The following is a 26,723-nucleotide window of genomic DNA, read 5'->3' as shown; positions in this document are numbered from 1 at the left end:
GGGTGACTTTACAGTTCTAGTTTGTCTAAGGCTCCATGTGTTATTCTTACACTTCCTTAGGAGTAAGATAAAGATGATGATAAAAGCAGTGGCTGTCAATACCTTCTGAGTCCTTACTAACAAGGCAGTTTTAAGTACTTTCTAAGTGTTAATCTAACCATACAAAATGTGAGCTATTATTACTCACATTTTCCAAGTAAGGAATTAAAGCACAGAGAAGGTAAGTAAATTGCCCAAGAATAGAACTAGTACAGAACCCAGCCTAGATCTGAACCCAGCCAGTCTGTCTCCAGGGCTCTCATTCTGAACCTCTATTGCTATGCTGCCTCTCAATATTAACAAGAATTTACCTCGGAGCTCATAAAATAGAGTTTTACTTAACCAAGCAAACTGAACTACAGCTAAACAAAAACCCAGATTTACAGCCCCTTTCTCATAAGGCAGTCTGCAGAGGTTCTAAAGCACAGCAAGAAATAACCACTTTACTATGTCACAAAGAAATCTGAAGCAGGCAATTCTGAGAAAGAATCTTTTGTTTAGCCAACAATGCAGAAGTTCAGCTGAGGCTGCACAAGCACAGTTACACTCATATTCTCCTAATTATGCTGCATGCGATTAAAGACAAGTTTCAGATAGGATTACCTTGTTTTCTTCTAAGTTCCTTCTCAACTTTTCTTCCAGGTCCCTGGTCTCTTCTAAGCCCTTAAGTTTTATCTGCTCATAATTTTCATACGCTTCTTTAAGCTGCTCTTGTAATACTTGGTACTCCTTTTCAATCCGTGAAATTTCCCCCTGATAGTGAATTGCAAAACAATCTATTAAAAATCATTTAAAATGCCTACTTATGATATTGTTCTTTACTGTTTCTTAAAATAAAGAAGAGTAAAAGGCAGATGAAAATTTACAAGGGAAATGTCACAATAACTCAGGAATTAAAAACCCCTAAAAAAAAGCTGGTTAGCAAAACCAGCTCTTTGATAAACACAATCATTCATATTATTGGAATTCATAAATTCTCCAATCTATACATAATTAGTTCTGAATATTTGTTTTAGAAGGGTTCAGTATTAGATCAACAGTTTGATTAAAATGTCGCTCTCCACAATTAACACCAAAGATTATTTATTAGGTTTAAAGAGCTTGCACATATTACACATATTTTAGTTATAAACAGAACATATTAACTTTGGCTTTAAGTGTTTCAAATAAATAGTTGCTGGTTATTTCAAAAGACAAATTAAAATATTATCAATGAATTATTGTCAATTATGTTTCCTTTTTTTTTTTTTTTTTTTGAGATGGAGTCTCGCTGTGGCCCAGGCTGGAGTGCAATGGTACAGTCTTGGCTTACTGCAATGTCTACCTCCCAGATTCAAGCGATTCTCCTACTTCAGCCTCCAGAGTAGCTAGGACTACAGGCGCACACCACCAAGCCCAGGTAATTTTTGTATTTTCATTAGAGATGAGGTTTCACTATGTTGGCCAGGCTGGTCTCGAACTCCTAACCCCATGATCCACCCGCCTCAGCCTCCCGAAGTGCTGGGATTACAGGCGTGAGCCACTGCGCCTGTCAGTCAGTTATGTTTCTTGCACCAGCTTAACAACAAAAAATTGCAGTGAGCCGAGATCTCACCATTGCACTCCAGCCTGGGCGACAGGACGAGACTCTGTCTCAAAACAAAAACAACAAAACCCAAAGCCAGGCTTTGGAAATCTATCCCAGGCACAAACCTGGTCCACCTATGACATCTCCTGCACCTTCCCCCAATATCTTAGCATCTTTCAAGTGTAAAAAAGCAGGAAATCAAATATTTGAAACTCTGTGAATGATCTGTTAGAGAACTGTGAATTATGGTCAGATTGACCATCCGTGCCAGTTTGCTTTGGACCATGCCTCTTTGTCTGCCCAAACTGAATGTTTAGCACTATAGAGTCCATGTTTAAATAAATAAATTAAACAGTCAACCTTACTATCATCCAGGAGCAAAACTTTATAGTTTGAGACCTTAATTACTTCTATTTTATTTCTTGATTCAGCAAAAGGATCACAGTGAATAGTAACTTGCTATTATGAATGAATTTTTATGTCCCAAATCACCAAAAGAGACAGGCAGGAAGCTAGATGCTGCCTCTGTTATTACATTTAAATTTCACCATACTTCTGTGAGAAATACATTATTTTTGCCTTTAATAGATCAGAAAACCAGAAGAGACAACTTGTCAAAGTCCCAGGAAAAAGTAGCAATGCTGGGATTCAAATGCAAGTCTCACTAGTTAAGAAGCCAGCAATTAACTATACTAGCACCAAGGTCCTAAAACTAAGAGTTAATTTAAGAACGCATTTGTGAACGGTCCCATCACTGATAAAAGCATTTATTTGAGGGTCAAAAGCACTGACTCATTAAACAACAGAAACTATCTGGTTTAAAGCTAAGTACAGCATAAGACTTCAACAAGACTAAACAGGCAAAAATGTTCACTATAGCACTTTGTAAGCATAAAAAGCTGACACAGGGCCGGGCGTGGTGGCTCACGCCTGTAATCCCAGCACTTTGGGAGGCCGAGGCGGGCAGATCACAAGGTCAAGAGATCGAGACCATCCTGGTCAACATGGTGAAACCTCGTCTCTACTAAAAATACAAAAAATTAGCTGGTCACGGTGGCGCGTGCCTGTAATCCCAGCTACTCAGGAGGCTGAGGCAGGAGAATTGCCTGAACCCAGGAGGCGGAGGTTGCGGTGAGCCGAGATCGCGCCATTGCACTCCAGCCTGGGTAATAAGAGTGAAACTCCGTCTCAAAAAAAAATAATAATAATAATAATAATAATAATAAATAAAAAGCTGACACAATTTAAATGTTCAACAATAAGAAATTGGTCAAATAAATTATCACATTAATAAAATGGAAAACCAAGTATCCATTTAAAATGATGCTATAAATCGTATTTACTGATCTGGAAACAAGTCTACAATATATTAATTAAAGGCTGAAAATTTCAAATACAAGATATATGCTGTGATCCCATCTTTAAAAAACGATTGTTTAATTATATGTAAATGTTCAAACAGCCTGGAAGGCTACACATCAAAATATTAACATGGGTGATGGGAAGGTAGATGATTTTCAATTTCTCTTTCATAATTTTTGGTATTATTCATCTAAAATATTTAAGGACTCTATATGTTTATAATTAGCAAAAACTAAAGGCTATTTGCACAAATAGCAGCAGGAAACACAAAGTTCTGATCTACCTACTTAACTAGACATTGATCTTGTCAATCATTCTGTATTTAACTGTAGAACTGCTTTTTAAATGACAGAATATTTCATTTTATAGTTATATCATAATTTAGCTCGTCCACTATTGATGGAGGTTTAGACTGTATTCAATTTTCTGCTGATACAAATTCAGACAAAACAAACTACAAATACGCTTGGCTCACTGGTCTCTCTACACATATATGAGTACAGATCGATTCCTAACTGCCTTCCCAGAAATTTCAGCTTCACTATCCTCCAAAATATGAATGATTGCTTTTCTTATTTCAAGTGGGGTGGGCATCTTTTTATATGTTTAAAAATACTTTCTTTCTTTGTGAATTCTATTCACATCCCTTCTCATCTTTGTGACAGGTTGTTCATCTTTTCCCGGCTGGGCACAGTGGCTCATGTCTGTAATCCCAGTGCTCTGGGAGGCTGAGGCATGCGGACCATGAGGTCATGAGTTCGAGACCAGCCTGGCCAATGATGAAACCCCATCTCTTCTAAAAAATATAAAAATTAGCTGGGCGTGGTGGCATGTGCCTGTAGTCCCAACTATTCAGGAGGCTGAGGCAGGAGAATCGCTTGAACTCAGGAGGTGGAGGTTCTAGTGAGCTAAGATCATGCCACTGCACTCCAGCCTGGGCGATGGAGTGAGACTCCAACTCAAAAAAAAAAAAAAAAAAAAAAAAAAGAAAATTCCCATTTTTAGTCCACTTTTTGCTTACTGATAATTTACCATCTTTATCAACTGATTGATTGACTGAGATGAAGTCTCACTCTGTCGCCCAGGCTGGAGTGCAGTGGTGAGATCTTGGCTCACTCCCGGGTTCAAGCAATTCTCCTGCCTCAGTCTCCCAGGTAGCTGGGATTACAGGCGTGAGCCACCAGGCCTGGCTAATTTTTGTATTTTTAGTAGAGACGGGGTTTCGCCATGTTGGCCAGGCAGTCTCACATTAATGATCTATGTATGTGGTAATATAGATTTATATTGTGTTTTGATATTTAGTTGCATAACTCCCTTTCTTACAGTTTCTCTTCCATATCCATTCTTGATGTTCATTTTTACATATGAAGTTTAGAATCAAGCTGTCTAGTTTCAAATTAACCCTGTGCAGTAACCAAGCCTCTTGATATTCACCACCTTTTACAGACCTCTCTTACCATGTATCAGGGTTGGTGGGTTGGTCTGTATGACCAAGAGAATGCAGCAGAAGTGATGATTTGTGACTTCATAAAGCATTGCAACTTCTGGGATCACACTCTCTGGAAAAAGCCAGCCCCATGAGGTCAAGCAGGACTACGTGGAGGTCCATAAGGCAAGGAACTGAAGCTTCCTGCCAACTGGCCAACACCCATTTGCCAGCCATGTGAGTGAGCCATCTTGGGATTAGAACCTCTGGCATCAGTTACTCCTGCAGATGACTGAGCTCTCGTCAACATCTTAGCTAATCCTATGAGAATCTCAAGAACCATTCAGCTAAGCTGCTTCTGAATTCCTGACCTAGAACTTGTGAAATTTCACAATTGTGAAATGTTTACTGTTTTAAGTCATTAGGTTTTGAAGTTGTTTGTTATATATATACGGCAATACATAACTAATTTGCCCTGTTTATGTATACACTGGGGTTGTGTTAAATTTTAAAAAGCTTTAGGGAGAACCAATCTCGTCATCATAAGAGGTGTTCTTATCCAAGTACATGAAATATCTTTTCATTTAAGGCTTTTATGTGTCTCTCTGCAGCATTTTAAAATTTTCTTTACATATATTTAAGTATTTTATCTCTTGGTATTGAAAATATTTTCTTTCAACACTTTCTAACAGGTAACTGCTTGTATATAAAAAGGTGTTTCTTTTATATCCAATTACCGTTTTGCATTCTCTTACATTTTAGCATAGGTTTTCAGTTGATCATTTTGGATTTTCCTGGTACACAACCTTAGCCTCTATAATGCTTCACCATTAAGCAAGATGATGGCTTTTGGCTTAAAATATTAGCATGTTGAGAAATATTCATCAATTCCCATTTTCTTACTAGTTTTGGTCAAGACAGTGACCTGAATTTTATCCAATATCCTTTCAGCAACTTTGAGTTGATAAGACAACTTTTCTCTTATGATATATATTAACAAAGTAAATTATATTAGTAGGTTTTCTAATTGAATCATCATTATAGTAGAAATAGTCTTTATAATATCTTTCTGTATTATTCACATGAATAAGCTTACTTATAAATTATTACATGCTCATTATACCAGTTAAAACAATAAAGCGGGCCACCCTGGGCGACAGTGAGACTCTGTCTCAAAAAAATAATTAAGATAAAATTAAAATAATAAAAATGTTTTAAAATAAAACAAAATAAATGAAACAAAACAATAAAGCTATTGTACTTTAAAATAAATATGCCAGAAAAAATTTATCTTTTCCTTCTCTTCTCAAATTTCAACAATAAAAATCATTTTTTTTGTTATGTTCTCAAGCTTATTCCTGATAACTTTGTGTGGATTAAGCTGGCTCCAAAATAGTTCTAGTTCATCATTCCATCTAGATAAATTAATGAAAACTAAACCTTTAAACAGTTCAAAACAATTTTGACTCACTTGATGTTCCTCAAAAGGATTATATGGCTCAGTATTGACTTCTTTGTGTGCTATGTTCCAAGATACCTGCGGGGCAAAACAAAAAATTAAAATTCAGTTTGTCTCAATTGCTCTAGTAAAATAAACCCATCATGTAATAACACTTTAAAACACACACACAATTTTTTTTAAGTTTTTTTTTCCCATTTAGATCATGTTCCATGTTTCTGTAAACATGTATATTAGAAAATTATTTAGAATTAGTATAATTGAAAATGATTTTGATCCATTGCTCTTAACATATTTTTTTCAAAGCTTCCTAGAAAATAGAAAACATAATGAAGAGTGGGGAAATTCAATAAGGATTTAATGAATTCATACCCTATAAAGGCAACTATAGAGGAATCTTGATTTAGCCTCATGCTTGTTAGGAAGGAACTCATTCATACACATCCCTCGTTTCTCTCTATCTGGCCGTCTCTTTTTAACATTCTCATTCCTTCCCTGGTTTGACAGGAGAAGCTGGGCATGTGTAGGCCAGGGTCTTCCTTTTTTCCTTCTCTGAGGAGCGGCCAGCACATTTTCCCTTCCTCCTCCATGCAGTAAGTCTTATGGGGCAGGCACCCATGCTGGAAGGCCTCCAGGTGGGCCCTCCTGTAACTGGCAGGTAAGGTGCTGTGATGTAGGCTACAATGCCAGCTAGCACTTGGAACTTTCCTACAGCAACAGCCACCTCCTCCTCTGGCACCTTTGTTAATTCTTAGGATGATGTTTTGGCTCCACCTGCTGTCTTATTTCTCAATGTGTGTAGAATTACAGTAGCAAAAATGGGTATTACTTACTGAACCTAAACTTCTAAGAGACGTGTCACGCCTCACAAAATAGTTCATATTTTAAAAATATTTTCAGAAAAAAGCTTCAGTAACCATTATAAAGTCAATCAACTTTAAGGATTTTTGTAAATACAATGGCAATGAAAAATGAAAAGGAAAATTTAACTTCAGTATTAAGAAGACGTTTCTATTTAAGTCTTACCTGTATGGCAACCATCTGCATGTGTGGAATGTTTGTTACTGTGCTGCTGTTTTCTGGAATGACTTCAGATTTGTTGTTAGGATTGCCACAGTGCCCATGATTTCTGTTAGACTCACTCAGGACTGTATCAGCATCACCTGTGCTGCACTGTGACTTTACAGATATTTCTGTAGAGGCGTCAAGGATCTGTGTTTCGGAGGCAATCTGGTGACAAGTAGCATTCTCAGCATTCAAATGATGACCTTCAAAATAGGCAGCAGCATTTTTATCTGCTCTGTCATTGGCTACAAAAGACGGCACCACTGGTATTGATCTTGGCAGCGGATATTCAGGAGAAAGGCTGGCCAAGGGTGTATATATGCTGGTGTACTGGGGCAAACCTGGTAACACGTTTATGTATGCAGGCGGTGTCTGGGTGATGTCAAATCCCTGGAAAGGAAGATACGTACAGTATCCTGTGACCAAATGGGATTGAGCCCAATAAGTTGGTTTCATATCCTCAAGAAGCGGTTTGGGAGAATTAGAGGAGAGTCGCTTGTAATTTGCATCCTCAGAGCCTGGTTTGGGAGAATTAGAAGTGACCCCTTTGGGTTTCCCATCCTCAGAAACTTGTCTAGAAGAATTATTGGCTACTGGTTTGGGCTTCACATCTTCACAAGCTGGTTTGGGAGAATTTGCAGACACAGGTTTGGGTTTCACAGACTCAGAAGCTGTGGCTGAAGATGCATCGGACACTGGTTTAGATTTTACATCTGGTTTAAATTCCCTAGCAGCTGGATTCAGTGGTAGTCTAACTCGTAAGTACTCTCCTGTTTTTGAAATTTCTTCTACTTTTGTTTTAATGTTTTTCTTCTTTCTTTTTTTCTTGAGCCGTAACGCAACTTTCTTCAATGCAATACAGTTGTCAATCACAACAAAACGAGGACATCCCAAGAGGAAAGATTTTAAGCCTCCTGCTTTTTCTAGTATCTGTCGAGTTTCTTCTGGGAAAAACTCATATTCTTCAGAGAACATCTTGTTACTCATGTCCAAGGGACCATGTTCCTCCAACAACTGAGAGAAGTAACTTGGAAAAAAATTATATTTACATGAGTTACTATAAGGAATTTCTTGAATATGCTTATTAAAAAAACAACAACTTGTATTCTCCCAAAGCAAAACATTGTTTCACTTTTCACTGACCTCAACCTTTCCCCAAGAACAAATATAACAAACATAAGGTTAACTGCAATCAATGATACTATAAAGAAAATTTTGTCTACCTCCTAGAAAATGATCATTTAAAACTTTTTTTGGGGAAAAGCAAAAGGGAATCAAAAAGTTATAACTTTCAACTATGTAGTTATATAATTTATTCTAAAAACAACAAAAAAAAATAAGTAAATTTATTCAGAAAAAAATAATGCCAATAATAAGAATTTTAAATAAAAAGAGAAAATCAAATCTCAAAAGCAAATCTTATTCGAATTTGTAAACAGTAAGTCTATTAAATTTTTTGTTTAGAAATATTCAATGATTCAGAGGGAGTGAAATTAATTATGTCTGATCAATAAACCAAGATAGTTCAAGATCCAGATCCACAGTAATGGGCCCTTAGTCTGACTCCAGCTCTGAACCAGGTTTTTTCATTTCTCTTCTGAATCTAGCTATTTTCCCATTCTTGCATCAAGCTCAAGGAATCAGGCTCAAACAAATTCTGTATTCACTCTATAACAATGGCATAACAACTAGCACAGGCACCACTAACAAGGCTTTTTCAAGAATAAAAAGCCTCCAAAGTAGCTTTCTTAGCAAATTAATGTTAAAAAGGAGGATAATTTATTTATAAGGAAAGTAAAGGCAGCACTTCTTTGAGGCAAGAGAAAATCACTTTATGCACAGATGCTGCTGCAGATAATTGTGTAGGACAGTTAAAAATAACCTCTATTTGCTCACGTCTATAATCCCAGCACTTTGGGAGGCCGAGGCGGGTGGATCATGAGGTCAAGAGATTGAGACCATCCTGGGCAACATGGTGAAACCCCGTCTCTACTTTTGTATTTGTAAAAATACAAAAATTAGCCAGGCATTTGGCACGCGCCTGTAGTCCCAGCTACTCGGGAGGCTGAAGTGGAAGAATCGCTTGAACCCGGGAGGCAGAGGTTGCAGTGAGCCGAGACTGCGTCACTGTGCTCCAGCCTGGCGACAGAGCAAGACCCCATCTCAAAAAAATAAATAAATAAAATAAAATAACCTCTATTTGAAGTAATACCCGATAAAAACCAAATGCCACTTTTGTCTGCACTCCTGCTCTACATACTTAAAAGTCACCCAAAAATCTCTTTCAATGTGTTTTATGATAAATATTTTTCTCTTTGAATAATCTCTACAATTGAAACTTCTCTACATACATGCTGTTTTGTAAGGTAAGGTAAGATATGGCCCAAGATAACCATCAAACTTCCTTTTTCATAGAGAAATCTCTCAAAGCAGAAGGGGCTCAGGGAGAGTAAGGTAAAAAAAAAAAAATAAAGCATTGTAGTCTCAGAACAGGCATCTTTGTTGAGTATTTTGGCTGACTGGTATAAATAACCTTGGCTCCTACCATCTGTTTAAAGGGACACCCCTTTCCAGTCACTGTTAAACTGCCAAAAGCAACAGCAGAAAAACTGATGAATTTATCTTTTTTTTTTTCCCCTGGAGATGAAGTCTTGATTTGTCATCAGGCTGGAGTGCAGTGGCATGATCTCAGCTCACTGCAATCTCCGCATCTTGGGTTCAAGTGATTCTTCTGCTTCAGCCTCCTAAGTAGCTGGGATTACAGGTGCACAACACCACACTCAGCTAACTTTTATATTATTAGTAGGGACAGGGTTTCACCATGTTGGCAAGGATGGTCTTGATCTCCTGACCTTGTGATCCACCCATCTCGGCTTCCCAAAGTGCTGGGATCACAAGTGTGAGCCACCATGCCCAGCTCACATTTACCCTTTAAAAAAAAATTAAAGCATCTGCTGGACTGTATAGTTTTGCTCTCCATAATGAATATTAAAGAGCATCATTGAAAAATAAAGCTTTTCTACCTGGATTAAAACACATGAATGTGAACTATGGTAACTAAAGAACAGAGACCACATGAAAGGAAACTAGTTTTAGTAACTTAGCAATAGAGTGAAAGCCACAGGGGGGATTAGCAACACAAAGGCTGATGAAGACAAACAGTGAATGTCATGTTCCTGAAGAATATTAAAGGATATGAAAAGGCACCATGCGTTTTTAGGTGAAAAAGGCAAATGAAGATTGAGTATGTACTAAAATCACAGCTGGAAACTTTAAAAAATGTTTTACACATATACATTTTATGTCAGAAAGAATATATACCAAAAGCTAACTGTGGTTGTATCTGGGTGGTAAAATTATTCAGAATTTAAATTTTTTTCCTTTAGAGTAATTCCATAAAATTCCATAAAAATTTGTATTACTACTTTTATAATCAGAAAAAAATATTTATCAAGGACTTAGAGCCTCTACATTTTCCCTGCTAGCTACAGAGCAACATATTTTTCATACATTCGGACAGAACAATATTTAACTCAACAAGGGTCCCTAGTCCAAACAGAAATGGTACTGAACTGTACTGTGAATTACATAATGTAGTGTTTTACAGGGGTAGAATCATTCCACCAACACACTGAACAAATGCTGATACATCTGTTTAGTAGACAGAAAAGAAGCTAAGGCTGTAACAAAAGATGCTAGACACAACTGAAATGATGGGGCTTATATGACCATTTTAGTTTAGGCTGGGTTATGAAATTTATCTCCCTTCCCATTAACTGGCCCCTTCAAAGTCTCAGATGCCAGTAAGGCTGGTATTCCTGTACTTAAGAATCAGAAGCATCAGGCACAGTGGCTCACATCTGTAGTCCCAGCACTTCAAGAGGCCAAGGCAGGAGGATTGCTGAAGCCCAGGAGTTCAAGAACAGCCTGGGCAACACAGAGATACTTCATCTCTACAAAATTTTAAAAATTAGCCAGGTGTGCTGGTGCATGCCTGTAGTTCCAGCTACCCTGAAGGCTGAGGCAAGAGGATAACTGAGTAAGCTGTGATCATACCACTGCACTCTAGCCTGGGAGAAAGAGCAAGAACTTGTCTCAAAAAGAAAAAAAAAAGAACTAGAGGCAAAAAACTGATCACACTGTACATGACAGAAGCAAATAAATAATGCCAACTACACCAGAGATATTAAAAGCTGCTATGTATATATGTATATGTTTCTATGTGAATACATAACATCTTCATACTTTGATGATGACCATTTGTGTCTTAAACAGTCATAAATGAACTTTCAGAATGCTAGTGCGCTAAAATTTCAGAATGTCACTGTCAGCACAGGGGAAAGGATAAGGAAAAACATTTGAAAAGCACTCCCATCCTCCTATTCTGGAAGCACCTCTTTGAAAAATCACCACTTTGTACATGATCATAATTCTTATTTCTGAATGTCATTTTTATTTGCTATACACTACAATTCTTCCAATGATCATCTTGCTCTCCTGTGATGCTGCAGGCTGCACAACAGGACTACACCTTCCACGTTTTCTGGAATTTGCAGCAGTACTTAACCGTATGCGGTTAATATATCCTGACTGACTAGTACCAGTAAAGTGGCGTTAGGAAAAACTAAATGCAGAATAATTTGCTTCAACTATCTAAATCCTAAAGTATTATAACTAGAAGGGGCCTTTAAAAATAAATTTGTCTGGTTCTCTACGAAATACTAAAGTCAACAAAAAGTTAATTTGTAGCAGTTATCCCAGTATTCTTGACTCCTTGACCAATATTTAATATTTTTCTACTCTACACTCTCTTCATATACCAAAGTTTAGTTTCATTTTTCTCTTTCATCCATTGGCCAATAAAACAAATCTTCAATCTTATGCTATCATGTTTTTACTTTTGAAAATTCAAAGAATTATGCTTTAAAATATAATTTCCTATAACTTCTTGGTTTTCTACTATTATAAGAAATAAATTCTGTCTCAAAATACAAACAAATCAGTTTTTATTCTCATAAAGTTGTTTAATTTCTTCCCACTTATAATGATAATAAATTCTTTAAGAGACAAGCTACTGAAAACAATACACTTCAGCTTTACTTCTGGATGCCTGAAGCAAATTCTAGCATATTTTAAGAAATAATAGTATAATTTTCCAATTGTTTCCACACTGTCATCCAGGAGTTCTCTGGAAATATGATTTGCTCAGCATTTCAACTCTAAAGAAAAACTATGAAGAAGGATCTAAGAGCACAAAACTGAATAGGAATGATGCAATGGAGGAAAACAGAAGGAAGGACCATATGGTGGATATGATACCGACAGGACTTCCAGGAGAAGAGTTTGCTTTTAAATTAATATTATATTACAGAGCTCGATTCTTTTCTTAAAAGGAAGTCTTAATGCACTATTTAATAACGCAAAGCTCAAAATGGTAAGCTATTTCCGAGATTTTCCTGAATTTTTTACTTGATTGTTTTATCCACCCCACTCAGTGTTGACTTAGTAGCTCAAACTGACAAAATCAATAATCATTAGGACTCTAAATTTAATGATTAAAAATCCTCAGGGCTGGATGTGGTGGCTCATACCTGTAATCTCACCACTTTGGAAAGCCAAGGTAGACAGATTACTTAAGGCCAGGAGTTTGAGACCAGCCTGGCCAACATGGCAAAACCCCTTCTCTACTAAAAATACAAAAATTAGTCACATGTGGTGGCACAAGCCTGTGATTCCAGCTACTCCGGAAACTGAGGCATGAGAATCACCTGAACCCGGGAGGCAGGGGTTATAGTGAGCAGAGATTGTACCACTGCACTCCAGCCTGGGTGACATGGCATGACTCGTCTCAAAAAAATAAAATAAATCCTCCATTAACTTTGTGTTATATGTAGCAAAATCTCTAAAAACAGCACAAATTAAACAACTTCTGATCTTTAATTAGCAGCCTCAGTATAAAATAATGGTTGTAAAAATTTCAACCCACTTACTCATATAGAGTTGAACATTTTTGTTTTGGGTTAATGTCCCACAGTTTCTTATTGCGAACAACATATTCATTACTGTGTTGGTCATAGAGAGCTTCGAATTCTTCTACGTCTTGTCGAAGATGGTCAGGCACTGCAAATGGGCCTGCAGAATCTGAATTTCGATTGCTGGTAAATAACAACAAAAAATACCCAATTTTGTGAATGATAAACCTTTGATTTATTATTTAGCCAGAAGAATGTTTAACTGAAATAAACACAATAATGGCAATATATTACTCTTAAGTGTAGAAAAGTTACCCTTCCACAGTTATAGTCAAGAAATATCATATCCAACATTCTAAGGAGGCACTTTCAATTATTTAGTCTCGCTCCAAAGAGCAAAATTCTTAAAACTCCATTTTTTAAATGTTGCATTCATTTTAACTTGTTAAATGATTGAAAGACAAACAAAGATTTTATTATAACTGCTATTAAGTTAAAGTGAGACTGAGACTGGTAAATGGTACTAAAAAAAGTGTTTTTAAATATAAGAAGTTAGCACTCTAAAATTATGTAGTAGTTTGAGTGTGGGCTCTAAGACCAGGCTGCAGCTCTGCTATTTATAAGCTTTGTGTTCTTGGGCAAGTTGCTCTGTACTATGCCTCAGAGTTTCCTTTTCTGTACCTCGTAGGCAGGATAAGTGCATTAAATGAGTTTATATATGTAAACCCCCTAAAACAATGCCTGATACATAAGAGTTAATGTCAGTAAAGGCTATGTTATGTTCTGAATGTTTGTGTTCCTGTAAAACTCTATGTTGAAACCTAATCACTAATGAGATGGTGTTAGGATGTGGATTCTTTGGGAGGTAATTAGGTCCTGTCCCATGAACGGGACTTGTGCCCTTATAAATGAAGCCCCAGAGAGTTGCCTTCTCCTTCCAGCATGAGAAAACACAGCTAGAAGGCACCATCTATGAACCAGAAAGCAGGCCCTCACCACACACTGAATCAGTCAGTACCTTGATCTTGGACTTCCCAGCCTCCAGAACTGTGAGAAATAAATTTCTGTTTGTAAGCCTCCCAGTTTGTGGTATATTGTTATAGCAGCCCAAACTGACTAAGACAGACTATTAGTTTAACTTAAAACAATCACCCTACTTAAGGAATCCATGAAAATGACTACGTAAATTTTTAACAGTTCTGACAGCTCCTTTAAGAAATGTGAAAAAAAACCCATGTTGTACATTTTTGGTTCATAAAGGAATATGTTATAAAACGGTTACTGCTACTTACTAGTTTTATTTCTTAAATACTTGTTTCTTGAAAACTGTTTCAACATCCAAATGGCAATGAAAATCACTAATATATAAGGTAAAACCATATCATACACAGCTCCCAAAACAGCTTCCTCTCTATTACAGCAAAAATGCACTATTAACAGGACATTCTCTTCATTTACTATTTTAAAAAATAATCTCTAGACATTTTTCTAGGATTTTCCCACAGAGCCTTGCACATGGTAAGTTCTGAATATGGACTTAGTGAATGAATGTCACCAGTCTTGTGACTTTAACACAGTTTGAATGAATTCTTAATGCCTACTAGCCATTTTTGTAAATTTAATCAAGACAGAATTACATCAGGTTGTCGGGTGCACAGCTTTAGAAAGGGAAGTTATGGAAATAAAACACAAGTTTATATACATTAAATTAACACAATTTATTAAAGACATTTGAGTTAATATGAAGCAAAAACTTCAAAATTATACTTACTTATGGTCTTCACTTGAAGTGATGATCTCATTATTTGAAGTTACTGAAGTTGTTCCAGACCCAACTAACATAGGCTGGTTTAAAAGAAAAATGACAATGATTTTCTACCTTAAAATTCCATTAAAGTAAAAAAAAAAAATCATTAAAATTTATGAATGCTTATATAAGCACACATACAAACTGCTAATATATAAGATCTATCCAAATTTTCTTATAAACAGGAACACACAGTAATAAAAGTTTCAACAGCCAAAAATAAGCTCAAATTAACATTTAATTTCCAATGCTCCAAAAAAAACTTTAAATGTCACTCAGTTTAAACTCCATTTTATCTAAACTAAATACATATAGTCAAAGATAAAAATAAAAGTTACATTGGAACTCCTTAGCTGTTCTCATCCTTTTAAGACTTGTTACTCTCTCACACCCCGTCCCCCTTTTTGCTCCCCACATACACAAGAGCCATGAAGAACCCACCATGAGACTTAAAAATTATGCCCTACTCTGGCACAGTGGCTCACACCTGTAAGGCCAAGGTGGGCAGATTGCTTTAGCACAGGAGTTCTAGACCAGCCTGGGCAATATAGCAAAACCACATCTCTACAAAAAATACAAAAACTTAGCTGGGCATGGTGGCATGCACATGTAATCCTGGCTATTTGGGAGGCTGAGGTGGGAGGATCACTTGTGCCTGGGAATTTGAGGCTGCTGTGAACTGTCACTGCACCACCATTCTCCAGCCTGGGTGATAGAAGGAGATCCTGTCCCAAAAATAAAAATAAAAATGCCCTACTTATCTCATGGGCTTGCAGAAGAGCCTTTGGTGAGAGGAAGAAAGGGATTCTATCAAGATTAGTATTTATCACTTTTAGTTTAGATAAGTTATCATTTATGAGATTTATTTTGGGGGACATTATGACAATTTTTTTTTTTTTACTCAGAAATAGCCAAAAAATAAAAAGGACAATAAAGAATACAAGTCGCAAGACTCGCTATTACATAAAAAGAACCCGGAATTTCTTCAATATGTAGAAGACTGCCAAAACATCTTTAACGGCTTGAAAGTCATTCTCTATGAATGTCTCAAAACATCCCAAGAATTGCTTAATTCTAATTTACGTGTCCAACTAACTATTTCGGAGAATTCAGACAAGAATTAATACAGAAAATACTCCATACCTTTGAATCCTTTGGCTTCTTTTTCTTGCCTTTGTTTTTCACCTTGGTAGAGCTAAACTAAAAAATGGGGGGGGAAAATCAGTGAACACTCAAACAACAGTATTATGAAGCTCAACATAAAGAAACCATATTGGTTTTCATAGACTAGTCATAAGTTAAATGTATATAAAATGTTTAACAAAAATAACACTACAGTGTATCAGCCCAAGTGCTATGATTTATAATAGAAAACCAGCAAAAATTTAATAATACCTAATGTTATAACTAAAATTAAATTGTTCCAACATTCTTATTATCCACAGGGTTGGAACGTTATTTCAAGTAATTAATCAGGCTTTTAAGTAATTCCAGTCATACGCTATAATCGTATTATTATTATTAATATATTTCGTTTACTAAGCGAAACTAGACATTCTGCACCTGCCAGACACTGGGGCACAAACAGTGAATGAAGAAGCCGTCAGCTCCTTGCCGAGTATGGCAGCTGTGTTTCCCTGCTTAGCCGGGCAATATTTTGATGGAGCAGATTAAGACAAAAGTTCATATAGATAGATAATTTGCTCCTGAAAATCAGTAAACAGCTATCTTTCTCTTTGAAAACTGCCACAATGCTATGGTTTCCTCTACTTAATCACTTTCCTAAAACTGAAGAATTTCTGAAGAAAGAATAAAAGGCAACTGCAAACCACTGAGGAAGACAACACTGGAACTGCTTGAACTTAAATTCAATTAAGAGGCACTGGAGACGAAGTCCCTTTGTTTTCCTTCTACAGCGAAACATTAAAACTTTAATTATTAAAGATAACTTTTCATTTTTATGCCAGGAGATGAAGAACTCTTCCTTCCTTAATTAGAATGTTAATGTTTACCAGCTCTGAAACTTTATGGAAATTGTCTAATTTAAGCCTCAGAGTTTGCTGATTATTGCTGCAATTCCAAGAGGAAGACCGGCAATGACTTTCTAATGAAATAGTACACACTACCGGATGTCCTTTTAATGTGGTTCTTGCATACTGCCTGCAATGTCAATAAACGCTGGCCTGGGTCCCCCTCTAGTCCTTGGTTTAACACAGATTAGAACGTAAGATTTCAAGTGATTGAGTAACTTACCGGTGCTTCACCACTGTCTTGTTTCCTTAACACAGTACAGCGGCTGTCTGTAGGAATATACAGATGGTTTTGTGAGGGAACTAAATATTTACATTTCCATACAATACACCAAAGCCTTAAAACTACTCCTGATACTACTGGCATCGACCATGCTCTATTCCTTACTTGGCTTTGACACAAGTGTGGTTTAGAAACCAAGGGCAAAAGGGCTGACTAAATGGGAAACCAACTACAAAGACCATAAAACTTCCACCCGATTCAGCAGAGTCTGAGTGCCTTCTAGGTGCCATCTACGCTAATGCTGGGAATACAGAGAAGATGCACAAGACAGTCCCTGCTATCGATGAACTCCTGTTCTACTGTCAGAAAGACAGACAGACAAACACCTGTAACCCAGCGTGCTAAGTACCACATGCAACACGAGGCAACAAAGTTCACAGAGGACTCAAGTCTGCTGTCTACACGGGTGAGGCCCACGGGAGAGGCAAGGAGGACTGTGAGGGGGAGGGGACATTTAAGTTATTCTTGAAATGAATGAGCAAAGGGATTGGGCATGGCTCGGGGAACCAGATGAGCAAAAAGGAGGCAGGAAAGCACAGGGCAGCTTTGGGCACAGTCAGAAGTGCGGTGTGTGCTTAGAGAGAAAGGATGAACCCAGACCCCAGAAAGATGATGTGAACTTAATTTGTAAGTAAAACTAATGTTTCCCAAATCGAATAGTTAACAGAATCAGACAGATGTTCTACAAGAGTCACTAGCTGCAACATAAGAGGAAGATAAAGAGTGGGAGAGTCTAGAGGCATGGAGACCAGTTTGGAGGCTACAAAGTAGTCTAACTACGGAAAGACAACCAAGGTCCTGGCCTCGGGAAGTGGGATGGACAGGAAGGGACAGATCAAAGACAAAGCTCATTTGGACCGATGACAAACAAGTTATACTATTAATACAGAAAAGAATAATTACAGGGTTTCCTGCTTAAACACTACATACACAATGTTATTGACTGAGAGAAACTGAGGAAAAACAGGTCTCAGGATGTGACAGGTGGGTTCAGTCATACTGCTTTCAGGGGCCCTTTGGCTGTCTCATAGAAATACCCTAGGGAATCATGCATGACAGAGGTGAGGGGAGAAGTCGAGGCTCTCAATTATTACAGCAGTGGTGATGCTGTCGATCTACAAGATCAGTGTATTTTGAAAAGTTTTAAGAAATATAACCATTCTTTTAAATAAAGAGATAAAACTGAAAATGTCTGGGATGAAGGGAGAAGGCTACTGGACTTAAAAATACATTGGGATTGCCAACAATTTGGTTAATGGCCTCTGACGTCATGACTAGAAACAGAGAAACAGTGGCAGCCAGAAGTGCTGTGTATTTTATGTAGGGAACACAAGTTAAAGAACAGGTGTCCGCTGAGAGGGAATTGTGTCCTTTTTAGTTGTCTTGTTTTGTGATCCAAATATGCATCAGGTTTTGTAAGCTCAGTCCCAGGACAGCTTTTATTACCATCAGCAGCAAACTGATGGCAATAAATTCAGGCTATCAAGTAGCATGTCACCGTCAGTCATGAAGCAGTATTCTGGAAAGATAAGGCCATCTGGATTTGAGTGTGCTCTTTTCTAAGAACTTTGGTTGTCAAAAGTAAGGTTTCCGCTTCCTTATACTGCATTGGAAGTTTATCATCTGTGACACGATCGTACAAAGCCAGATCTTTTAATGTACCCTTTAAAACAAACACCATGACATTTAAAAGTCTAACTCCTAACAATACATAAAGGAGACTTCTGATTATGAGGGACTTGGGGATTATCATAACATGTTCATGTAGTATGAAAGGTAATAAATTATGATTAATTTAGAATTAGGAATATTAGAATTTTTAGGTAAAACAGGATCACACAGGTCACTGGCTCCAAATCATCTCATTTTAATGAGGAAATTAAGATCTAAGAGAAGAGAAGGAATTAGCTGCTAGCTAGCTAGTTAGTCCAAGCTGGAGTCCATGCCATTACCTAAATAGGCACCCCAATTCCAAATAAGCCCTAACACCCAGCTTTCTAATTCCACTTTCAGGTTCACAGCCCATCTGAGACTCTACCCCTACACCACAGCTTTCCTCTCTCCCAGGGAGAAAGGAAATATTGGGTCCTTCCTCTGATGCCCTTGGCACTTTCTCTGGCCTTCCCTTACTACCATGTTACTGTCATTAGTGCATGTATCTTACTCTCTTTTCTAGAACACAAGGTCCTCGAGGGCAGAGACAAGTGTAAGCATTTCTGAATTCCTTCTCAACACCTAGCACTGGGCCCACAGGTTTTTAATGAACTAAACTAAGGAAGAAGCTGTGCCACAACTACTTTTCCTGATCCCCAGTTCTAGGCTCTTCCCATTAAAACGTGCTATCCATTCTAGATTCTGCAAACATCACCTACTTCTGCAGGCCAATGTTTTCTAAAATGCTACAAATCAAACTGCTTGCTAATAGATTCTGTCAATGTGATATGCAATCTTTCCCATGATGCTGTCAAAATATGGAAGATGGGAAGAACGTCGTGTATTGTTAGCATAACATACCCACATTGAGTACCTCTATGACTGATAAAGTAAAAAAGCTTCATGATATAAAAAAAAAATCACTATTGTTAATCACTAACTTCCCCACATAAACTGGTTGTACCATAATAATTTTCACTATTTTCTTTGTTATGTATTTAAATAACGTAGGTCCTTCACAGATTTTTTTTTCCCCTTAAGATTAAATGTAAAGTAAATCTAAACTCAGTCAACATACCCATTATATCAAAGAATTCATCTAAAGCACTATGCAATGCTGGGAACTTGTCTCTGTGTTCTTCCAGCAGCCATATTAAACAACGGGCTTCCTTCAATGACGTTGGCTCATAGAAATAATCAAGTTTCTTTCCTTCAATAGAGGGTAGTTTATGACCATATTTTTCATTCCAGAGAAAAGTCATGATGCTAAAATCAAGCTGTTTAAGGGATGCTCCATAACGAGAAAAGAAAGGTCCTGTGGCATCTAAGCCTGTAATAAAAACAAAACTCAAATCAGAAGAGGAAGGAAATTATTTACTGTAAAATCAGATTCAGGTTCACATCTCTGAAAGCAACTGACTACAATTTGCTTATATTTTCAGCAAAAACATTTGAATAGTTGAGAACAGATTCATTCAAGCTATTAGGCATTTTAGAAACACCATTTAACACTGTTAGGCTAATTATAATAATTCTTATCTATTAGATTTGAATAATGTGGGCCAAAGCCGCCTACTATCATAGTTACCTTTATTAGACCTAGGAGATGAAAGTATGGCATTAAATTCCTTTAAAAATATAATAATGAGGCCAGGCATGGTGGCTTAGGCCTGTAACCTCAGCACTTTGGGAAGCCAAGGCTGGAAGCTCACTTGAGGCCAGGAGTTCGATACCAGCCCTGGCAACATAGTAAGACCCCTATCTCTACAAAAATAAATAAATAAATAAATTAGCCAGGCATGGAGGTGAATGCCTGTAGTCCCACCTACTCAGGAGGCTGAGGTGGGAGGACTGCTTAAGCTTAGGAGTTCAAGGCTGCAGTAAGCTATGATGGCACCACTGCACTCCAGCTTGGGTGATGGGGCAAGAGCCTATCTCTAAAAAAAAAAAAAAAAAAAAAAAACCCAAACAATGTTTTCACTAATTCATAATGACTTCCATTCCAATTAGTACAAACTTGCAAGATTTTGTTTTTTTATATGGATTCCATAGTAACAAAACATCAATAGTGCAAAATCTTCCCAAATGCATCTAAAAGAGGAAATGGGTAAACCCGTTCCCCAACACCTACAATAACTGCTCCTTATTCCCCAAAATGTGGGTCCTTACCCTCCTCTACAAAAGTCAAGGTGGTCAGTATGCCTGCTTTTATTCTCCACTCTCCAAATCAGAAAACAGGGTGACTGCAATCTCATACATACTCCTACTGAAAAGACGGTGAAGCCCCACTCCTGATGAACAGCCACCAAAAAGCAAAAAGGGGCTCTGTCAAATTTCTCCATCATGCCTCCAATACAAAATGGTCACTTCTTCTGAGGGCCTTAGTTGACAAATGAAGTCAACAAATGAGGCAGAGATTGCTCAGTCAAAATTACTCTAGACTGCTTGCTTCCAGATTAAAGAGTTAGCTTGCAGAGATCATGTTGCAGGAAAATTAGGATCTTTAAACACCAGAATCAGGGACCGTATAAGATACTCACGCAATAGTAGATTTACAAGAGCCCAATTAAGAAATAGCACATTCCCATTCCTCATCCACGTCAGAGCTCGTACTCAATGCGGGGAATGCAAGCAGGCAGTGTTCACTATTGAAATGTCAAATTTCTCTCACTAGTGCCCTGTTACTTCTCTCTCTCCCTCCCTCCCTTCCTCTCTCTTTTCCTCCTTCCATCTTTTGTTGAACATATAAACTGACCTGTCTTACGTGAAATATGCGCATGATGTAAGTCCACCTTATAGATGTTTTATGAGAAGTAAAATTCCAAGTATTGAAAACTGCCTTTACTTATTATTTAAATAAGTGTGCATTTTATTTTACTTCAGGGCTGTAGTAACGGCCTTACTAATTAACATGCTTGAACTCATCTCACAACTTTAAATAAAAATTGCTACTTTAAAGAGTATACATATATCCTTATTAAAATGATACCTTTAAATCTTCAGAATAAACATGTTTATACCAAAAGACATGTTCACCCTTTCCTGACAGCGAGCTGGAAGGCTTAAGTGCTACGTTTACCTGAATGAACAGTGGCTGGCAGTCTTGACCGTGTAGCATAACTCAGGCAAACCTACTTCTCCAGTCCCAAGTATGTCCTAAAGCATGTTAAAGTAAGCAATAACTTTATAATTTGCTTACTTGATATTCCCTAGTGACAATCTTATCACTTAAAAGTAACTTTCCGGTACCACAAAACCATGAGGATCTATGCTCAAAGCAGGAATGTTCAGCTGTCCAACTATGCTAAGCTTGTGGCCATGTTACTTTGTCTCTTCTGGCAGAAACTGACCAACATCTTCTCTGAAACCTTAAAATTCTAATAGCCTCATGTTGCTAAAAATTCAGGCAGGTGGGATGGCTAGCAGAGGCTTGGCAGGCCCCTTTCTCTGGTCTGCTGCTAAAAGACCCTGCCTTTTTCCTGTGGCTCCCTTTAGTCTCTTATCTAACAGTGGCCAACTGAATAAACTGTTATGCTAGGCCAGTTGCTATCCAGTCACTAAGATAAACAGTGCCCAAAGCACCCCTACCTAGGGTTACACAACAACTGCATCTGCAGCTGCCTTCCGCAGTCCTGCATAGCCGTAGGCAAAGAGCCTGCTTTGGGGGAGGGCAGGGGTCTTGCTCACTCTTCCCTTCTCCCAGTCAAATTAGTAAAGTCAGAACAGAGTAACACAGTTATATAATACTGTGATTTACCATAGCTCAGTCCAACCCTAGGATATGTTTCACTTAATCTCTAGATACAGATTTGCCTTAGGTGACCCTGAGCAATTAGTCTCTTCCACTCTTCCCTCTAAATTTTTCTTCAAAGAGTCTGAATTACAGATTTTTCTTCTCAACCCAGCTCCTGAGAAGAGGGCAGACTCCAGGATGTGTTACTCACTCATGGCTGTGCACCTGAGCTTAGTGTTCACACATCTACACATTTACAGTTCAGTCTAATTACAGGTGGTCTGGATGTCTTTATTGACTGGTCGTTCCATTGTTTATACCTTTTGAAAAAGTATACCGTAACCTACATATAAAATAACCTAAAAATTGTGTGATAATTTTTTTTGTTCCTTAAAGGCCTTCATATATTTAGTTCTTTTAAAAATTTTTTAAAAAATTTTTAGAGACAGGTCTTGCAACCCTGTCAGGTTGGTCTCAAATTCCTGAGCTTAAGCAATCATCTGCCTCAACCTCCCAAGTAGCTGGGACTGGAATAGCATTTTTCTTCTTTTTTTTTTCAATTGTACTTTAGGTTCTGGGGTACATGTACAGACTGTGCAGGATTGTTGCATAGGTACATACATGGCAAGGTGGTTTGCTGCCTCCATCCCACATCAACCTGTATCTGGCATTTCTCCCCATGTCATCCCTCCCCAATCTCCTCACCCCCCGTTGTCCCTCCCCTAGCCACCCCCCAACAGACCCCAGTGTGTGATGCTCCCCTCCCCGTATCCATGTGTTTTCACTGTTCAACACTCGCCTATGAGTGAGAACATGCGGTGCTTGATTTTCTGTTCTTGTGTCAGTTTGTTGAGAATGATGGTTTCCAGATTCATCCATGTCCCTACAAAGGACATGAACTCATCATTTTTTATGGCTGCATAGTATTTCATGTTGTATATGTGCCACATTTTCCTTGTCCAGTCTACCCATCGATGGACATACAAATTTACAGTCCTGCATTTAAAGTTATAAATTATATGACAGCAAAATGACAATGACTCAGAGACCTAAACTTCCCCTTCCTACTAAAGTATATTGTTCTGGAATATAAAGGGACATACCAAAGCTATTAAGTTTTTGGATCCAGATGGCTAATTTGGGCTCCACTTCTTTAAGCTCACTTAAAACATGCAGAAATATCCTTGTCTTTACTCTGTTCTTTTCTTGAATCAAGTGACGAATAACATAGTCCACTGCTTCATTTAGAAAATTTCTGCTAGAAAAACAGGTTGTATAGTCTTCTGTGCTCAAAACTTTCCAAGAAAGCAATTCTTTGAGAAGTGTGGCTGTATTCTGTATGCCGGATTTAATCTTGTCAGCATACTGCTTTATACACTGCAGAATTCTGTCATCAATGAACTGACAATGCTGAACGTTGTCTACAGTTTCTAAGGATAAATAACAACGGTTAGAGTGATAAATAAGACTGATTCACAATGATATGTACTTAGAAATAAGGTAAAATTACATAATATAAAATATAATTCAGATTGATTATATTGTTTTGCATAAACAACTTAAGAAACTTTAATTAGAAATTAACATTTAACAATACTTTTGAAAAGACATGAAAGTGCACACTAAAATAAACATATCAAAAGTAAGCGTTTTATATCCTTCATTCTGAACCATCATATTGTAGCATTTAAAACTTAGTTCCTCTAAAATATGGCCACTTCCTTCAACAATCCTAACCCAACCTCATCAAACACCTTAACTTTATATACAGTAAATACGTTTAGTCATCAAGCATGCAAAGTTAAAATACAATCTCTGAAAGGTTTTTTAGAATGATAGTTTTGATTGGTTTGAGAAATATTAATGGAACACCAGATTAAAAAAAACACAGCAAGTGAAAAATATTTCACTTTGGAAACACAGCCATTCAAATAGTAGAATGTGAAGAAAACATACATCAATTCAAAACTGAAAATAAACATACCAGCCAACATGTACACAGGCACAGTGAAATTCCTAATGAGACACCCCCATGCTAATGGGGGAATGAAGACAGGATAAGCGTAAAGTAGAAGGCTAGACTAGGTCCTCTTTATGGTACCTTTCGTGAACTGCCTCTTAATTGGAATTCAGCATTATTACAGATAATTCGTAGCTAATTTACAGCTCAACATTTTGGAACTTAAACCGCATGGCAGAATTTATAGGGCACTGTAAATACAACACACAGGTCAGACATCATGTCCACCTTCACTTCCGAGATGAAGAAACTGACAGAGTTTGTCCACAGTGAATAGCGAGCGGGTTAGTGTTGAAATTCCTGGGTACTGCTTCTAAAGTCAGTGCTCTTCACACCAACACAACTCCGTGTCGAGTAAAAGAAGACAGTAATAGTATTAAACTACTAACTGAAATCTTTATTTCAGTTCAATAACAAAGAATATAAGGCCAGTAAGATGCTTATATTTGTACTTTTAAGCGAGACTATGTTATTCTTATCATGTCTTGGGCTTCTGCATACCTTTCTGCTCTTCGTTTTTGGGTGGATTACTTTCTCTTAAGTCCTCCTCCATTCTTTCTTGTGCTAATTTTTTTGCTTCTTGTTTTTGGATCTTTCTCTTCAATTTTTTGTCTTCTTTCAGTCTTAGTTTCTCTAGGCTGATAAACAGTTACAATTAGTGATAATTCAATGAACTGTTTTCCTTTGACTACCGTAGAAACCATCTTCCAAGCAATACATTCGAAGTTTTCCTTTTTAATTAGAGCCCGGCCTACATCTTCCATTCAATATAAGAAACTGTCAGTATTGTCAACATAAGGGTACTTGTTTCATGAAAACAAGAACCTCAACGATTAAGTGATGTCTAAGGATGCAGTCTACAGATTGTATAGATGTCACTTCCATGTATATAAGCTACTTCATAGGGTAAACAGAAAGAGAACAAATTACTCTGTAAATAATTCATGTAAACTCTCATTTCTAAGAAAGATCCCATAGTAAAATATAGCTTTCACATTTCAATAATGACCCACAACACTATAATTTGGTTGATCTGGTTACAATGAATTCTCTTCAACAAATAATTCTGTTCATCTTTTCTTTTGCTTTTTCTTGGTCACAAATGATAAAAAATAATCACTTCTTAGAAAAATAAGCAGTACCAAAAAGAAAAGAAAAAAGAATTCAAATTATTTGATCTAAACAAAAACCTATAGAGAAGTAAGTAATTTAGACAATACATTAAGTATTTCAGGGTAAAAAGTAGTCATAGGTTCAAAATGTTTATTGAAGAGAGAGAAAAAGAAAAATATGCTTTTGGAATTAAAGTTTCAACAACTGAGAGCAAAATATATAGTTTTTATATAAATGCCAAATCTATTAATCAAACATGTAATTTCACAGCATCAAATGTTATAATTTTACTTATAAATTCAACCACTAGATAAATAAATCTGAATCAAGTTTTTAGTATTTAATCATTCTAGACTAGTTCTCTTTAAGTTTTAAATTTCCGTAAAAATCATTTAAAAAAAACACTTATTTGGATATATGTACACACAGCCAATTAAAAAAAGGCACAATTTAGACATCTGCATTTACTAGAATTATATTCTAAGAGACATCATCAAACCACTGATTGAGTGTTAAAAATCTTACCTAGAACATTTCTGTTTCAGAATAGGTCTTGGAGGAACCTTTTCTTTTATGACCTTGTGTTCAAACTTTAAATAAAACAAAGACATCCAAAATTTGTCTCATACTCCCATGACATAAAGCACAAAACCACAAGTAACAAGTATTTCAGAAACACACACAATGTTCAGTTTGATAGAGAACAGTGATGATGTTCTGACCCAGACGAAAGCCCAAAAAGCTTAAGCAAAATAATTTACTGAAGAAGAACAAGAGAGTAGACACACTTTAGGAAAAAGTTTTTAAAAAATCAAGAATAAGCAGACAATCTAATAAAGTGCAAATTAAATTATTACAACTACCCACTCCTGCCACTCCCATGTCATGAAGTTAAAGATAATCCCTCAAGACACTCTTCCCCCTCCCTAAAAACCTACATACCCACAAATTCCCAAAAGTTTACTGGGATTAAGAAAATGGAGTTATCAAAAATAATAAAAACAGTAAAACTAAGATGTAAGAAGCCTCGTTTTCCTATTAAGAAATAAAAGAATATTAGAATGCTTTCATTACAATGAAGCATCCTCACATCAGAGTACTTCCTGTATTTTCTTAAATGAAGTTAATTGTTTCTTTCCTGGAAAAAATCCAAATTACACTACTTCTACAAATTCAAATCATGTTTCAAAAGGT

General features: G+C 37.0%; 1 protein-coding gene across 7 annotated transcripts in view; it reads right to left on the bottom strand.

Moving 5' to 3' along the window:
* Positions 1 to 26,723, bottom strand: part of TTC3 (tetratricopeptide repeat domain 3) — a 126,800-nt gene that overhangs the window by 30,525 nt on the left and 69,552 nt on the right. For all 7 annotated transcript variants that reach the window (XM_012445608.3, XM_012445634.3, XM_012445597.3 and 4 more), the window contains 11 exons: positions 26,055 to 26,119; positions 24,918 to 25,054; positions 23,500 to 23,826; positions 19,742 to 19,993; positions 16,951 to 16,997; positions 15,841 to 15,897; positions 14,662 to 14,735; positions 12,909 to 13,073; positions 6,880 to 7,945; positions 5,866 to 5,931; positions 643 to 792 (listed from right to left, as the gene is read on the bottom strand). In XM_012445608.3, the coding sequence (XP_012301031.2) occupies positions 643 to 792; positions 5,866 to 5,931; positions 6,880 to 7,945; positions 12,909 to 13,073; positions 14,662 to 14,735; positions 15,841 to 15,897; positions 16,951 to 16,997; positions 19,742 to 19,993; positions 23,500 to 23,826; positions 24,918 to 25,054; positions 26,055 to 26,119 (2,406 nt within the window). The remainder of the gene's footprint in view (positions 1 to 642; positions 793 to 5,865; positions 5,932 to 6,879; positions 7,946 to 12,908; positions 13,074 to 14,661; positions 14,736 to 15,840; positions 15,898 to 16,950; positions 16,998 to 19,741; positions 19,994 to 23,499; positions 23,827 to 24,917; positions 25,055 to 26,054; positions 26,120 to 26,723) is intronic.

The sequence above is a fragment of the Aotus nancymaae genome, unplaced genomic scaffold (assembly GCF_030222135.1).
Source record: "Aotus nancymaae isolate 86718 unplaced genomic scaffold, 86718_ANA_hifiasm-v0.15.2.pri h1tg000022l_1, whole genome shotgun sequence".
Taxonomy (NCBI): domain Eukaryota; kingdom Metazoa; phylum Chordata; class Mammalia; order Primates; family Aotidae; genus Aotus; species Aotus nancymaae.
Note: the sequence above shows the minus strand (reverse complement) of the source record. Positions and strands in the feature narration are given on the sequence as shown.